We start from the raw sequence: 13904 nt of genomic DNA, 5'->3' as shown, positions 1-13904 counted from the left end.
AAAAAAAAAAAAAAAAAAAAAAAAAAAAAAAAAAACCACAAAGATCTTCCCACAAATATAAATATATACTGCCTTTATAAATTCTGAAGTAAGGAAAAACAAAAACACCTTGTTGCTTTATTGATAACAGATGTTTGTTTGGAATTGGCAGAAGAAGAAAATAAGCAAAATCCACAGCTAAGGGATTTGGTTAAATGTTTTGTCAGAAGTCATTTATTCCCTGCTTCTGTCCCCGCAGTCTACCAATAACTGTAATTTTTAGTGCTCAGGAATTTGAGTTGGTAAGAAGTACTTTTCTGAATGTGAAATTGGAGGATTTTTGAGCTGTGCTGATGCAAGTCAAGTATATAAAATGTTGCAGCTAGAAAGAGTGATGGTGCCTCTGTTGTCCTTCATTTACTATAACTTAAATAAGGTTTTTGTTGTGAACTTAATGAAAACGAATGGTGTGCCTGTGTGTCAGTAGGCTGTCATACTGAGACTGGAAATGACTGAGAACCTTTTTGTGCTATGTAATAGCCTATGAACTGCAAATTATTTCATGTTCCTGCTGAACTGTAAAGAGATAGGCAAAAGATCACTTGTCACACTTCTGCTATAGGTAACAGGCATGCAGTCCAGAAGTACTTCAAGCTAAATCAATTTAAACTAAATCCATTCCATTAATGACTTTGTTACTAGCTAATAATTAAATGTTACAGTAATAGAGCCTTTAGGTTAATGAATCCTTTACGCTGCAAAGATGGGCCACCAGGTCCACACACATCTCCTGTATATGGAGCTTGTTCATATCACAGAATTCAAGCCAAGTGAAGCAGCTTGTGACTGTCCCCTGCACTTATAAACATGAAAGAACAAAAAGCTACTGAAGCTGTAACTGAAATATGTCTTTTGAATAAGTCTGAAAAGGGTTTGGTAGACCTAACAGACCTTCTGTTTTAATGTGGTTAACTGCTTAATGTGGATTGTATAAAAAAACCTTGCTAAAGGCGAGAGCTATGATCTCTGACCTTTTCAGGCAGAGAAACGAACGTCCTTTTGTGTATCTACCACTGGTCACTTGGTAGGCTTTCAACTGTGAAAAAGTAAGAATTACCCATTCTTCAGTAGTTGTGTGGACAATTTATCAAGGACGTTGATAATTACACAATTACAGCTTCTGATACTGATTAGTTACAGGGTTTTTTTTTTGTTTGTTTGTTTGGAGACATGTTTTCAGGTTAGTTTTTAGAGGATTTTTTTTAAAAGGAAGTAGTTTCTCCCATGTTTACAACAGGGCATTCAGAGTGGTTTGTCCTTGCATTTTGCCTGAATCTGATAGGAATTACATTTAGCAGTTAATAATCCATTATTATTTCTTACAGAGAGGTTTCAGAATGGGGAACAAATATAGTACAGCTGTTTAAGAGTGAACAGACAGTGATGTAAATTGATCTGAGTATAACTGAATGCACAAAACAATGTGAATACTGATATATATTGTTTTCTTCTGCAGAGTGTCTCCTGGCTTACCAGTAGTTCACCTGTGCATACTTGGCAGTGGTAGCTTTTTAACTGCTAGCTCTGTAAATTCAATTAGAAATCTGAAAGTCAACTTGGTAGAGTTAGAATTCTTTAAATATCATTTAAAAACTGATGTACAAAATCTCTGTTTGGAAAGAAGGGCAGAAATTGTCTGCAGAGATAAAACTTACTTAATGTTCTAATAATGCTTTCTGTAGTCTCAGCTTTGAAACTTTTGTGGCTAAATCAAGCAGCTAAGCGTATAAATCTGTGGGGAGAAGTCTTACACAGTGCCCATCTTTGAAAAAAAAACTACAAGCTGAAGTGGCTGCTATGGATAGAAGATTGCAAAGCACTGCTTAACACTTTCTGATAAAATCAGCATTATTTGCGTGTATGAATGCTTCTGTTTTGGGAATGATACTGCAGTGACAGGTAATGGCAACTCTGTGTAAAGAATGAAAACTTTACAGCTTTGAACTTTTTTGCTGAGACTGCTCTGCATAGAATAGTTGATATGGCCAAACTAGATCTTCTGTGAGAAAATCGTGGGGAAAAAAAACAACATGGAAATGGTAGTAGCGCTTATTTTTGAATATCAAGTTCAGTGTCATGACACAGCATTCTTAAAGTCAACAAAAATCTTTTCCTTAAATGTCTTCACATGTACTTAACGTGTATCAGTTTTCCCTTAATGATGACTGTTGTTGCTGTTTTAAAAAAAGCATTTCTTGTACCTTGAATGTACAAGAAGATGTGGTCATATTTTTCTGTATTTTTACAGGGTAACTTACAGCTGCTGCAGAGCTGCCTGGCAGTGTTAAATGGCGACACATAAGCTACGCTCCGTCCTCCCGCTAACAAGGGCTGCCCTCCTGGATTTTGTTTTCATGACTTTAAGTAGGCATTTATAGTTCCCTGGAGAAATTGTTTGACAAAGTGCACATAAGTGAGCTCTTCCTTTAAAAAAAGGAAAAAAGTTAAAACAAAGACCTGAAAGTAGCTCAAGACTATACAAAGCAACAGCTTACTTGTTATCATGCATATTCATGTTTATTTAATCATTATATGCTTTCATTGTTCAGAAACCAAATGCTCTTCTTGTGAAACTAGCCAATATAATTATGTACATGTTATGAATACTATGATACAGCTGCCAATCATTTACTTTTGTAAGTAATTTCTGAAGTTCACCATTTGAAGTACGTTATTCAAATGGCTTAACTATGACCATTAGATATTTGACTATTGTTCCTATAATGCATTGTATACACTGTCTTAGCTTTTTCCATTTACTGATATCAAGAAACTTAATCTTTTTTTCAATTGTGAACATTTCTTAGAAGTTTTGAAGAACTTTGTGTAACCTTTATAACTATGATTTAAAAGGAGAAGCAAATACATTAGTATGTTTGCCTTAACTTGTAGACTAATCCAATTATTGTAAAATAAACCATAAAATCAATGATTTTTCTAAAATTATGCAGACATTGTATCATCTATAAGCTTAATATTTTCTAGTAAATCAGATTAAGTAGATTTTTCTTTGTTCATCCTGTAAAACAGGTACCAGATTGATTTGACATGAAGTACTCACTTGGTAATTTTTCACTTCCATTCTCAGGTTTACCCATTTGCCTCTGTTCATCTGTGACTTCCCTATTGAGCATAGTTTTTTTTTTTCCTTACCTTAGTGCTGACTTTGCATTTTCTTTGGCAGAAGTGTTTTTTAAGGGAACTAGCTGGTTTCTTTCCAGAAGGGGAAAATAAACTGGCAGAAGGGTATTCAGTAGAAAAGGTAATACTGCCCCACTTTTATACAAATGAGAAGCTTTGCTTCAGAAAATAACTAGTAAAGGCATACCCAATAAAGGAATGCCTGAACTGTATCTCCTGCTAACTGGATTTAGAGCTCTGGACGCCTTATGTTGTTTGAATCCACTGTCATTTGTTGAATGCTCTCTCTCTCTCCCTTGAACCACAAGTCCTTTCCAAGAGCTGCTGTTCTCTTGTATAATCTCAGAATGTCATAAAATTAGGCTTTACTTGATTAATCATTCATCAGGGGGATTGCTGCTTTGTATGGGTTTGTAGCCCTTCAGTAGAGCAGCAGAATTCCAGTAAATGGCTTTTTTTTGTTTGTATGTTTGGAGATGCCAACCAAATGTCAGTGGCTGTCTCTGTAATTACACTCTCCGGTACTGCTGCATGGAGGGCTAGGTTTATTTTCAAATAGGGTGAATTGCACAGTGTAGTAAACCACAGCACTGCACATGGAATGGTTTCTAAGACAGAGGTTCCTCAGCTTCACGTGCTCTTTGCATTGAGCGTCTTAGGCATAGCCTCAGACGTGTGGTTATCAGTGCCCAGGGGCTATTAGTAACTCACGTCGTGTATATACTATTTTCTATTAATGGCAACTACACTAATACTGTGCTGTTCATCTTCCAGATAAAAAGGTATAATTCCTAAGGAACTCATCTATAAATAGACTGTAAGGGACAAAAGACTACAATGTATATACAGTTAACACAATTGTAAATATTTTAAGTAGGATTGTGGGAACAGTTTTTAGACTAGTCCTCGTTGTTCAGTGTTAGTAGCTCATTAAATTTTTTTCAAGCCTCTTGCTATTGGGTGTGTCTCTTCAACCTTCAGCCTGACCCTAGCGCGCCGCTGGGGGCAGCACAGCGGGGCGGTGCTCGGTGGAGGGAGGGGGAGCGTGCGTTCCCTTCTGGGGGTTGGGCCTGGGCCGTGCTGCTTCCGGCGGAAGTCGCGCAGAGCCCGGAAGTGGCGGGAGCGGGCCGGCAGCGAGGGGCGGGGCGCCGCCATGAGCCGCCTGCGGGAGGAGGACGACCCGTACGTGGTGGAGGAGCCCAGCGACGAGGAGCGAGCGCTCAGCAGGTGCCAGCCGGTTCCCGGGGCGGGCTGGGGGCTGCCGCTTCCTTTCGCTGCAGGTTTTCGTCTGTCTCGTGCTGCCGGTAACGGAGGAGGCCGCTGAGGGTGTGAGGGGTCTGTCCGCCACAAGTCACGGCAGCGATCCCTTGGAGCCCGGGTGTTTGCCTTTGTAATCCCCGACACACCGAACTGCCGAGTGCTGCGCGGAGCCCCCGGAGCCGTGCTGCTGGCGCCTAGCGGCAGGCTGTACTCAGTCAGTCGCTCCTTTGCATTAAAACCAGTCAGAATCTGGTTAATAATAAAATAGCTCAGTGGATTTCGCATAAATACACGGATAAGTGCTCCTCGGTATTTCGACGCAGCTCAGACGGTGGTTGTCCTAATTAGTCAGTGTAGTGAGCTGTTAATAATAATTAGGTGTGTGATGTTTGAATGTTTGTAGCTCTGAAGATGAGGTGGATGTGCTCTTGCACGGCACTCCGGACCAGAAGCGGAAGCTGTTACGGGAGTGCCTGACTGGGGAGAGTGAATCTTCCAGTGAAGATGAGTTCCAGAAGGAGATGGAGGCAGAGCTCAACACCACTGTGAGAAACATAGAAGGCAAATGGAAATCACCAGAAATGGGTAAATCAATCTTGACACCTTGCCTCTGAAACTGAGAGTTAAGTGGTGTCCAGTTAAGGAGCTGATGTGTTCTCATAGCTGAGGGGGGGGTTGCAGTGGCAATGGAGTACTGTTTGAGACCTGTGGAAAGGTCTTAAAATGGCTATTCAGTTCCGCAGCAACGGGTACTTGGGTACCTTGAATGCATTTGTTTCATCCGTTCTGAGATTTTTGCTTTTGTTGTTTCTGAATCTCTAATTTCCTGTTACACTGTGATTTTTCTTTTTATGGTCAGCCCTCTTTTTTCCCCAGTGTCTCTGTAATTTCTGTTTTAAGTAATTTTCGCGTGTGTATTTAGAAGCCTTTCAAGCGGTTTGCAGTCTCTTTGCCCAGTGGCTCAGGATGCTATCAATGTTTGGAGCATGTTCTTGCTGAAAGGAATGGCATATGGTGGGTTACGATCCTAAGATCCCAAATCGACTGGGGAAAAGAGTCAGGAAAAATATTAATCCCCAAAGTGCTCATAATTATAAGTTGCATCAAGTGGTGAAACTGTGTAAAGGATTTATCCATTCTGGAGTTTATATACTGTTTTGGGTGCTGTAGATTGCTCTGGCATTTAAAGATTCGTTCTTTTTACCTAGTACAAAACATCTGGTGAAGTGTTCTTAGTTTTCTGCAGTATTGATGTAGTGCTTGTTTTAATGTAGGAACTTCATTTCCCGTGCAGCAGATTTAATGGTTTTGTTTGTGTTAGTGGTCAAACTTGATCTTTAATTCTGTGTTTGCAGTTAACAAAAAGCACTTACAGTACTACGTGCACCCAGTGCAGAGACTTTTGGTGCAGACTGGCTGTGGTAGATGTGATTGGCAATTGATCTGAACCTTTTATGAACTTTCTGTATGAAGTTAGTACAGAATGTATGAGATGTAGTTGTTTTTTTGTTTTTTTTCTCATTTAGATTTTATGTGGATCAAAGTTTATGAAACAGTTTGCCACACTTGTATTTTTTTTGTATGACTGTAAAGAAGAAGAGAATAAACTTTCCTTTGTACCATACCTGAGGTTCATCTCGAAGGAATTGAGCAGTTTCACCTGTAAATGAAATAATACAAGTAACGTGGTTGGTCAGGACATGGGAATAAACTGGGAGAGCTGCAGCTTAACATGCATAAATAGACTGAGGGGCTCTTGAGTCGGGCAACTTGGAGATGAGGGTTTGTTCTGGGCTGTATGCATGTTGTCCTTTTGGTGAGATGTTCTTACCGCTTTTCAATTTCACACAGGTACTTCTTCAAGCACTGGGCAGGCTGGATCTGCTACCACTTCAAAATACTATGATGACATTTACTTTGATTCTGATTCAGAAGATGAAGACAAAACGGGTAAGGGGCTGAGAGAGAAGACAGCATCTTCAGTGTGGTACTGTATCTCAGATCCAGTGGAATCCTTTCAGGGCATCAGAAGCTATTCCCCTTTTGGGGGCAGTTACCAGCCTATGTAGTCTCGACAAAGTTCATGCAACTTTATGATGTATCCCAATGTATGTAAGGTTTTTTAGTCCTTTGGGGTGGTCTATTCAGAGGAGGGGTAAACTAGATATTTGCAAGTTAGTTTACATTTATTGCAGGTATTTAAAATGAAAATTGAAAAAAATACTACTTTTTGATCAGCTGAGTAGAGAATCATCATATATCTAACCGATGGAACCTGTGCTTGCCTAAATCTCTATAGTTGTGCAAGATGTCCAGAAAAAAAGAAAACATCAGCAACGTCGGATTCTTACCAATGATGAGCTGCTATATGACCCAGAAGAAGACAGTCGAGACCAAGAGTGGGTAGACTCACAGAGGAGGAGGTAAGAGACTGTAAATAATTATAGGATGCTTACCATAAACTGAAAAATTCCAGTAGACATGCTATGAACGTATAGAAAAACCCTATACTGTCAAGTTCACTCAGTGCCTTAGAATTTATGGCATGGGGAATTTAAAAACTTGTAAAACTTCTGCATATATATATTGGAAATGGACTCTTTAAAGTGACTTTTAGCATTCTTTAAAGAATGCTAAAACATGTAGTTTTTCAAAATCAAAGCTTCCTTTACTAAGCCAGTCTATAGATCTTATAAAAATAACTGTGATGTTGATGAAAAATGTGTAATAGGAACAGTTCAAAACTGCTTTACTTGAGGTTTCTTGGAAGGGTGAAAAGTACTTGTTGTAGCAGAGGAGAGATGTAAGTCTGTTGAAAAGCACATCAGTGTATGTTACCAACAGAGATTGTTCTTGAGATACCTGTCTTCTCCAGGAAAATGATTATTGGGCACAAATCCACATCAAAAGTATGCACATCTCTGGGTGAAAATCTATACAAATGAAATGGAAAAATATTTGAGTGTGGTTTTTCTCCACTGTGCTTATATTTAGTTGTTTCAGTTAGTGAAAAGTTGTTGAGAAGGAGACAGGTATTACCAATGTATTTTAGTTTAAAAAATATTTGAGGGTCAAATTGATGGGCAAGGATGTGTAATTTCACTTTTTTTTTATCCTTCCTCACTTCATTCTGTAGATACCGTAATCAAAGAAGAGTGCTGCCGCCACAACAGACAAAACCTTCATCTGTTCCAAACAGTGATGCTGTTTTAAATTGTCCTGCTTGCATGACAACTTTATGCCTGGACTGTCAGAGGTAATTAGTGAACAATAAGAAGTCTTTCTGTAATGTCTCTCTTTGAGTCATTTGCAGTTTTAGTGTGTTCAACAATTTGATTAATTCTGTCTTGCAACATGGGGCTTATAAAGAGAAGATGGCTATATGTGAATCAGGCGTGTAGGTGAATACCAGTTTAAAAGAATGATGGTGATCAGTTTAACCTGCAACCATGGAGATGAAGAGGAACAAGGAAGGACTTTAGCGTAGTAGGTAAAGGAACGTGTTTAGAAAAATGGGACTAAACTGGAAGTTCATTTTGGATGTTGTTGGTGCCTCATCCCTTGAGGTATTCAAGACCAGGCTGGATGTGGCTCTGGGCAGCCTGGTCTAGTGTGACAACCCTGCACACATAGCAGGAGGGTTGAAAATAGATGATCGTTGTGGTCCTTTTCAGCCCAGGCCATTCTATGATTCTGTGCTATATATTTTTTTCTAGTTATGTTGGTTTGATGGTTAAAGGAATAGAGTTATTTCAACTATTATTTTCATGTTGAAGTGTCTGTTTTAGGACAGGGTTAAGCAAAATCAAGGCAGCACGTTATTTCTTGGTTTGAGTACCAGGAGTTGTGGTTTTGAGTATAGTTACGTTAAGTAGTATCTGGAAAGCATTTAGGTGTGAATTCATAGCTTGTTTTGCTGTCCTCCAGTGTTTCACTGCACTACAACCCTAATTACTATTGTTAACCTGGGCAGAAGAGGAGACTTTGCATTTTTGAGCAAAGGAAAAAGAAATTCTTTGTAGTGAGGAATAAACTGCCTCTAATTTATTGAGTACTTTTGCTGATTAAAGGTGAAATTCTCCAGCAGCCTGAAGTTATCTCAGTGCTGGGTGCTGTTTCTCACTCTGTTTCCTCTTTCCTTTGCTGGTTCTGGTACTCCTTGACTCTATTCTATAGTAAAGTATTTCAGTTTGCTAAGCTGACAGAAAACTGTCAGGCTTGTCTTCTGTGGGTTCAAAAAACTAAAACACCTCAGCATGCCATTAGACAAGCCTTGGAAGTCAAGACAGGACTTCTGCAGCCAACCATGCTGGTTTAGGCTACTCTGAAATTGCAGCTGGACAGATGTGCTGATGCAGACCTGAAGTTTGCTAAGTAATCCAGCTATGCAGTTGATATACAGTTGACTGCTGAAAAATATATTTTATTGTAGGCAGGATTTTTAAAATGTGTTGTGTGATTGTTTATCATACAGAATTTCAGGCTTGAAATGTTTTAGGTTATAAATACCAGTATTTGAGTCATTTGCGTTCACAACTTCAAGATTTTTGCCTACCTGTCATAAGCTCTGAATAGTCTGAATATGCATGATTGTGTAATACCAAGCTGTACTCCAGGGGTGCTTATTTCAGTGAGAACCAGTGTTTTTTTTTTTTTTTTTTTATGTTCGTTCCTGAAAAACAAGACAGACAGCTTCAATTATTTCTGTGATTTTTTTGTAGTTGGGACTGTTCTGTTTACAAAACTTCATATTTGTATGGCTTTCAGCCATTTGGCATGGCAGTTCCTATCTTTAATCTGATTTCCAGAGATGATGCCTTATTTCATGGAAGCAGAGTTTTACCAGTGGTATGACTTGCATTTTCTCTTCTTCTCCATAGACATGAATCTTACAAAACACAGTACAGGGCAATGTTTGTGATGAACTGCTTTGTTAACAAAGAGGAAATTCTGAAATACAGAAAGAAGATAAAGAAAAGAAATAAGAAAAGGAAGCACAGCGAGGAAACTACTCCTGTACAGTCAAATCAAGAAGAGGAGGAAGTGTATCATCCAGTATTATGTACTGAATGTTCAACTGAGGTGGCAGTGATGGATAAAGATGAAGTTTTTCACTTCTTCAATGTTCTAGCCAGCCACAGCTAATATGCAAAAGCAGAAAAAAAGTGCTCTGTTTAAGATTGTGTGAAGTATCAGAAATGCAGGCAGTGTCAGAAGTGTCTTTAAAAATGTGTTCTTTTAAATGTACGTTTTTATGAGAGAACTTCATAGTGGTTGGACTTCTGACGCTATTGCTGTATTCCTTTTTATGAAAGGAATACTGTTAACTGCTTGCATTTGAGAGTGATATTTTTTTACAGTCAGGTGGTTGCATTGTTGAGGATTTAATGTTTTGTAAATACAGTGTAAGATCTGTGTATTATGATCATTCCTTGTGTATGTACTGCCCATTACCTCAATATGTATTAGAACTACTGCTTAGAATAAATACTGTATAAGCTGGTTCTCTCTAGCTGCATTAATCATTTCTATGGAACTGTTAAACTTGGTGGTTCCCCATGAAGATTGTGGGCTCCTTTATGCTGGCATTTTTTTGTTGATTTGCACAAACATAGTTAAGATAAAGAAAGAATTGTCATTGTGTTTGGATTTGTGGCTCATTCATATCTCAAAAATGTAATTTTTTTATACAGACAGATTGGACGATTAGGTTGTGTCAACTTTGCTGGTGTGGGTGATTCTAACATGTGTCATTTAAATCAACATTTAATGCTTAGTAATGCAATTTGGAACTTTTATATAAAGAGGTATGAAGAAAAGAATCTGACAGGTTGTTTTGATTTTTTTTGTTGTTGTTGTTATTGCATAGATGTTGCAGCAGACAGAAGAAAGGACAGAGATGACATAGACTTTTTTTTTTTTTTTTTTCTTCCAATTTTTTTTTTTTTTTTTTTAAGTTTGTAAATCTGATGAACATTTTGGCCCTTTAAATACTAAATGCTGTAGGCCAGAGTCTGCTGGTTTGCCCACCAAAATTTGAGGATTTACATTGTGAGGAAGATAAATGACCAGAGTCTTATATTAGATGTATCTGGGATTAATGTGAAGGAATCTGTGAAAGTGATATAGCAAGCCAAGGTGGAGCAGGATGTAAAAAGGAACTGAAGGAAAAGAATCAGTAAGCTGTTTTAGGGTTTTGTCATTGCCTGAATAACAATTATGCAGAGGCCACAACTTGGACATGCTGGAAGCAAATTCCTTTTCTAGTCAAGTATCACAGTGCAGTGGACAATTTTCTGCAATGCATATTGGTGTGATCTGTGCCTCTTCTGGCACTTTTTCAGAGCTTTCTAAACACTCTTAAACCATCCTAAGCATCCTAAACTGTTGCATACTTATTAATTGCTTTTTTGGATATTGGCTATCTTCATGTGTGTTTTTTTGTTTTTTGTTTTGTTTGTTTTTAAAGGAAATTTGAGATTTATTTAACTTTTACAGAGGGAATTTAGTACAAATATCAATATTCACCTTTTTCTTTACAGTTTTCAAGGAAATAACTTGTTATTGATGATGGGGAAAATAGGAGCCATCAAAATTTTTGTCTTACATGCGTGCATTCTTGTAGAATTTGCATTAATGCAGACTGATTATACTTTCCAGAAAAAAAAAAAGTAAATCCTACTTTGAAAGCTATATAGGTTCACTGTTAGAAAGTTGCAACTTTTTTTTTTTTTTTTCTGGTAATTTCAGAAACGTAGCTGTGCTAGCATTAGGACAGATTTGAGCTTGAAAGAAGAGTAAATACTGTAATTGGTCTTTATTGTATCCAGAAGAATGCTGACTTCCCTAGTGGTATGGTGAACATGAATATCCTGAAATTACTGCTTGTTTCTCAGGAAGCAGCTTGGAATACCATGTGCATTTTTACCTTAATGTCTTGACTTCCTATTTTTGCATCAGCAGAAACTTCTTGATGAAGCACTGAACTATTGAGGTAGCTGCTGAACACTTCGTTAGTCAGGTTGGTGTATCTTTCTCTGCACGTCAAACCTGCAACTGAAACTGAGCTTTGTTTTGAAACATGGGATCTGCTTAAGATGAGATCTCTATATCATTTTCACTACCTGTGGCATGTTGTCGGAAATTATGCTATCTAAAGTGGGATAGACTATTATTACATGCTTTAAGACTGGAGTCATATATGGAAAATTTTGAATGTGAGAGCTATTCCTTAGTAACACTGTGAGGGAGCAGATGTAATAGAGACTGCACTCTGTGCTGTAGGGCATAGTGGCCTCAATGCAAACTGTCTTCACAGTCCAAGTAATGCATGAAAACTATGGAGCATAAGGGTAAGATCTTTGCACTAAGCTGCTGAAAACAGGAGAATGTGAGAATGTTGTTCAGGGAATAAAAGTCAGTGCAGGTGGTAGCAGGAAGAGCAGTAGTCAATGGCAATTCCTAAGCAGGATTAGGATGGAACAACTGGTGGAGGATGGGACACTACACAGAGGAATAGTATCCATTTTTTTCAAGGGACTAATAAACAACAGTTTCCTTCTAAGTATGCACCAAAGTGAAAAGGTGTAAAGGGCCTGGACAAACAGCTGGTGGATGTGGCAGGAAATTGTGAAGCTGGCATGCTTCTCAGCATTTCCTTCCTTCTTATCCCATGTTCTTGCTGCTGCTTTTTGCTCACTTGAATTGCAGCCCCTCTTCTTGTGGAGCATGGGAGCAGGTGAGATTGGGACATGTTTGCTCCATATTGATACTGCTCTTGCAGCTGTGAAAGGGAGTAGTGCTTTAGTTGTGCTAAAAGCTCCATGTGTCCTTGGATTTTGTGTTTATTTAAAAAGGCAGCTTTCATCATGGCTGCAGCTCTTTCAGGCAGTGTCAACAACACAAGACTCCTTCAGTATCAGTTACAAGAAGAAACATCTATCTTAGGTAGGGGCAACAGCTCCTGTAGCCAGTTATGTGGGGGTATTAATTGTATGAATATGCTCATTTCTTCTGGTGCTGAAATAAATTGGTCCAGATAAATCATGTCTGAATGTATTCTGACTGGATTAAATCCCATATCAGATCTTTCCGCATAAATTACTACAGAATTTGGTTGTCTCTGCCAGCTATTTTCTTTTGCGCAGTTATCTCCTGGAGCTGCGATTTGCAGCTCTGTAAGTAAGTAATGTGAGCACCCTCCTGTGACTATGTTTCCTTGCTTTCCATTGCAATAACAGCACTGGTTACGTTAGGTGTGAGGCAGCTGCAAGACTAGAATTGCACTAGAACTGACATCACCTAAAGCTGTTTTACTGAGCAGGATTATGGCAGAGGGCTGACAGTTTCTCATCTGTGGTGCGCACCTGGCATGTGTGTGAGGCTTCTCCTGGTGGCCTGGCTCCAGCGCACAGGGGTTGGTTTTACTTGGTTGGCTTAATTGGGATGCTTGATTTCCCCATATGTTGCTTTTCACTGGGTTTGTGTTCTAACTATTGCATTTGAAACCCAGTTGTCCATGTAAGCTGCCAATGGCTGTTAGAACTGTGTGGTCCCAGGCCAAACTCTCGGCCTTTGATAAGGAAAAAGTCAAAATAGCAGCTACAAGTTTCTAACACTAAAGTGTCTGGCCCTAAACAACTCTCAGAAGTGCAAAGTTAGCAACTCTCATGAAAAGAAGTTGATCTTTTGCCCTTCACTGTTTCTGTGGGGTCGATCTAGTCAGTCCAAGTCGACAGATTGTAAGTTCTCCTTTATCCGAGCAGTGGTTTTGAGTGGGCTTTGCCCTCTGAATACTGACAGTGTTGAAGCATTCTGCAGAACCCTCTAACACACTTCTGGTGGATCATATTGAGTGCCATCTTCAGGTGATCCCTAACATCCAGGATGTCCATTTAAATAAAACAGGATGAGAGAAAATTGTGTGCAGCGGTCTTCCAGATATGACTCAGATCTGCTCACATGGTGACGGGCAGTCGTGTGATGTGATGTGATGTGATCTAATCAGGAATAGCCTCGTACATACAGCTGATTTATTCAGTAGGGGAAAATCAGTGCTGCTATGGGGACTGTGAGAAGGGCTGGGTTTTGTAATGTGTTTGACACGAGCTTCTCCTGGGATCTGCACAGACTGTTTTGTACAAGAATGCGGGCAGCCTCACGGCCCCTGTATCCGACTCCAGCACCGACTCGCAGTGAGGGCGGAAGGGAGAGAGTACGGCTCCCTTACGCTCCCTCCGCCCTGCTGCCAGGGGACGTGCGCTGAAGCCTCGGCGCTGAATGTCCGCATCCCCCTTCGCCCGCTCCAGGACGCCGCCGACTGGCGCCCCGCCCGCCTCGCAGCGCCTCCATTTCAGGAGGCCGCAGCCCAGGGCCGGGCCTCGCGCGGCGGGGCCAGTCGGCAGAGACGGCGGGGGAGGGCGGGTCCCGGGCAGCCACCGCCCCCGTCTCCGATCGGCCTGGGC

At 39.8% G+C, this 13904-nt stretch overlaps 2 protein-coding genes across 2 annotated transcripts in view; both read left to right on the top strand.

The window, feature by feature from the left end:
* Positions 1 to 4132, top strand: part of SNX6 (sorting nexin 6) — a 24515-nt gene extending 20383 nt beyond the window's left edge. The window contains exon 14 of the mRNA XM_042814414.1: positions 2288 to 4132. Within this exon, the coding sequence (XP_042670348.1) occupies positions 2288 to 2341 (54 nt within the window). The 3' untranslated portion in view covers positions 2342 to 4132. The remainder of the gene's footprint in view (positions 1 to 2287) is intronic.
* A 187-nt stretch (positions 4133 to 4319) lies between these two features.
* On the top strand, positions 4320 to 9944 carry LOC122158266 (E2F associated phosphoprotein). Its single transcript, XM_042814813.1, has 6 exons — positions 4320 to 4407; positions 4844 to 5025; positions 6292 to 6390; positions 6740 to 6863; positions 7577 to 7696; positions 9321 to 9944. Exons 1-6 carry the CDS (start codon positions 4334 to 4336, stop codon positions 9583 to 9585), a joined length of 864 nt encoding a protein of 287 aa, XP_042670747.1. The 5' UTR covers positions 4320 to 4333; the 3' UTR covers positions 9586 to 9944.
* Positions 9945 to 13904: the final 3960 nt, after the last annotated feature.

Source organism: Centrocercus urophasianus, unplaced genomic scaffold (genome assembly GCF_019232065.1).
Source record: "Centrocercus urophasianus isolate 14NV4802_14NV808 unplaced genomic scaffold, USGS_Curo_1.0 seq_14, whole genome shotgun sequence".
Taxonomy (NCBI): domain Eukaryota; kingdom Metazoa; phylum Chordata; class Aves; order Galliformes; family Phasianidae; genus Centrocercus; species Centrocercus urophasianus.
This window is presented reverse-complemented; position numbering and strand designations above follow the sequence as displayed.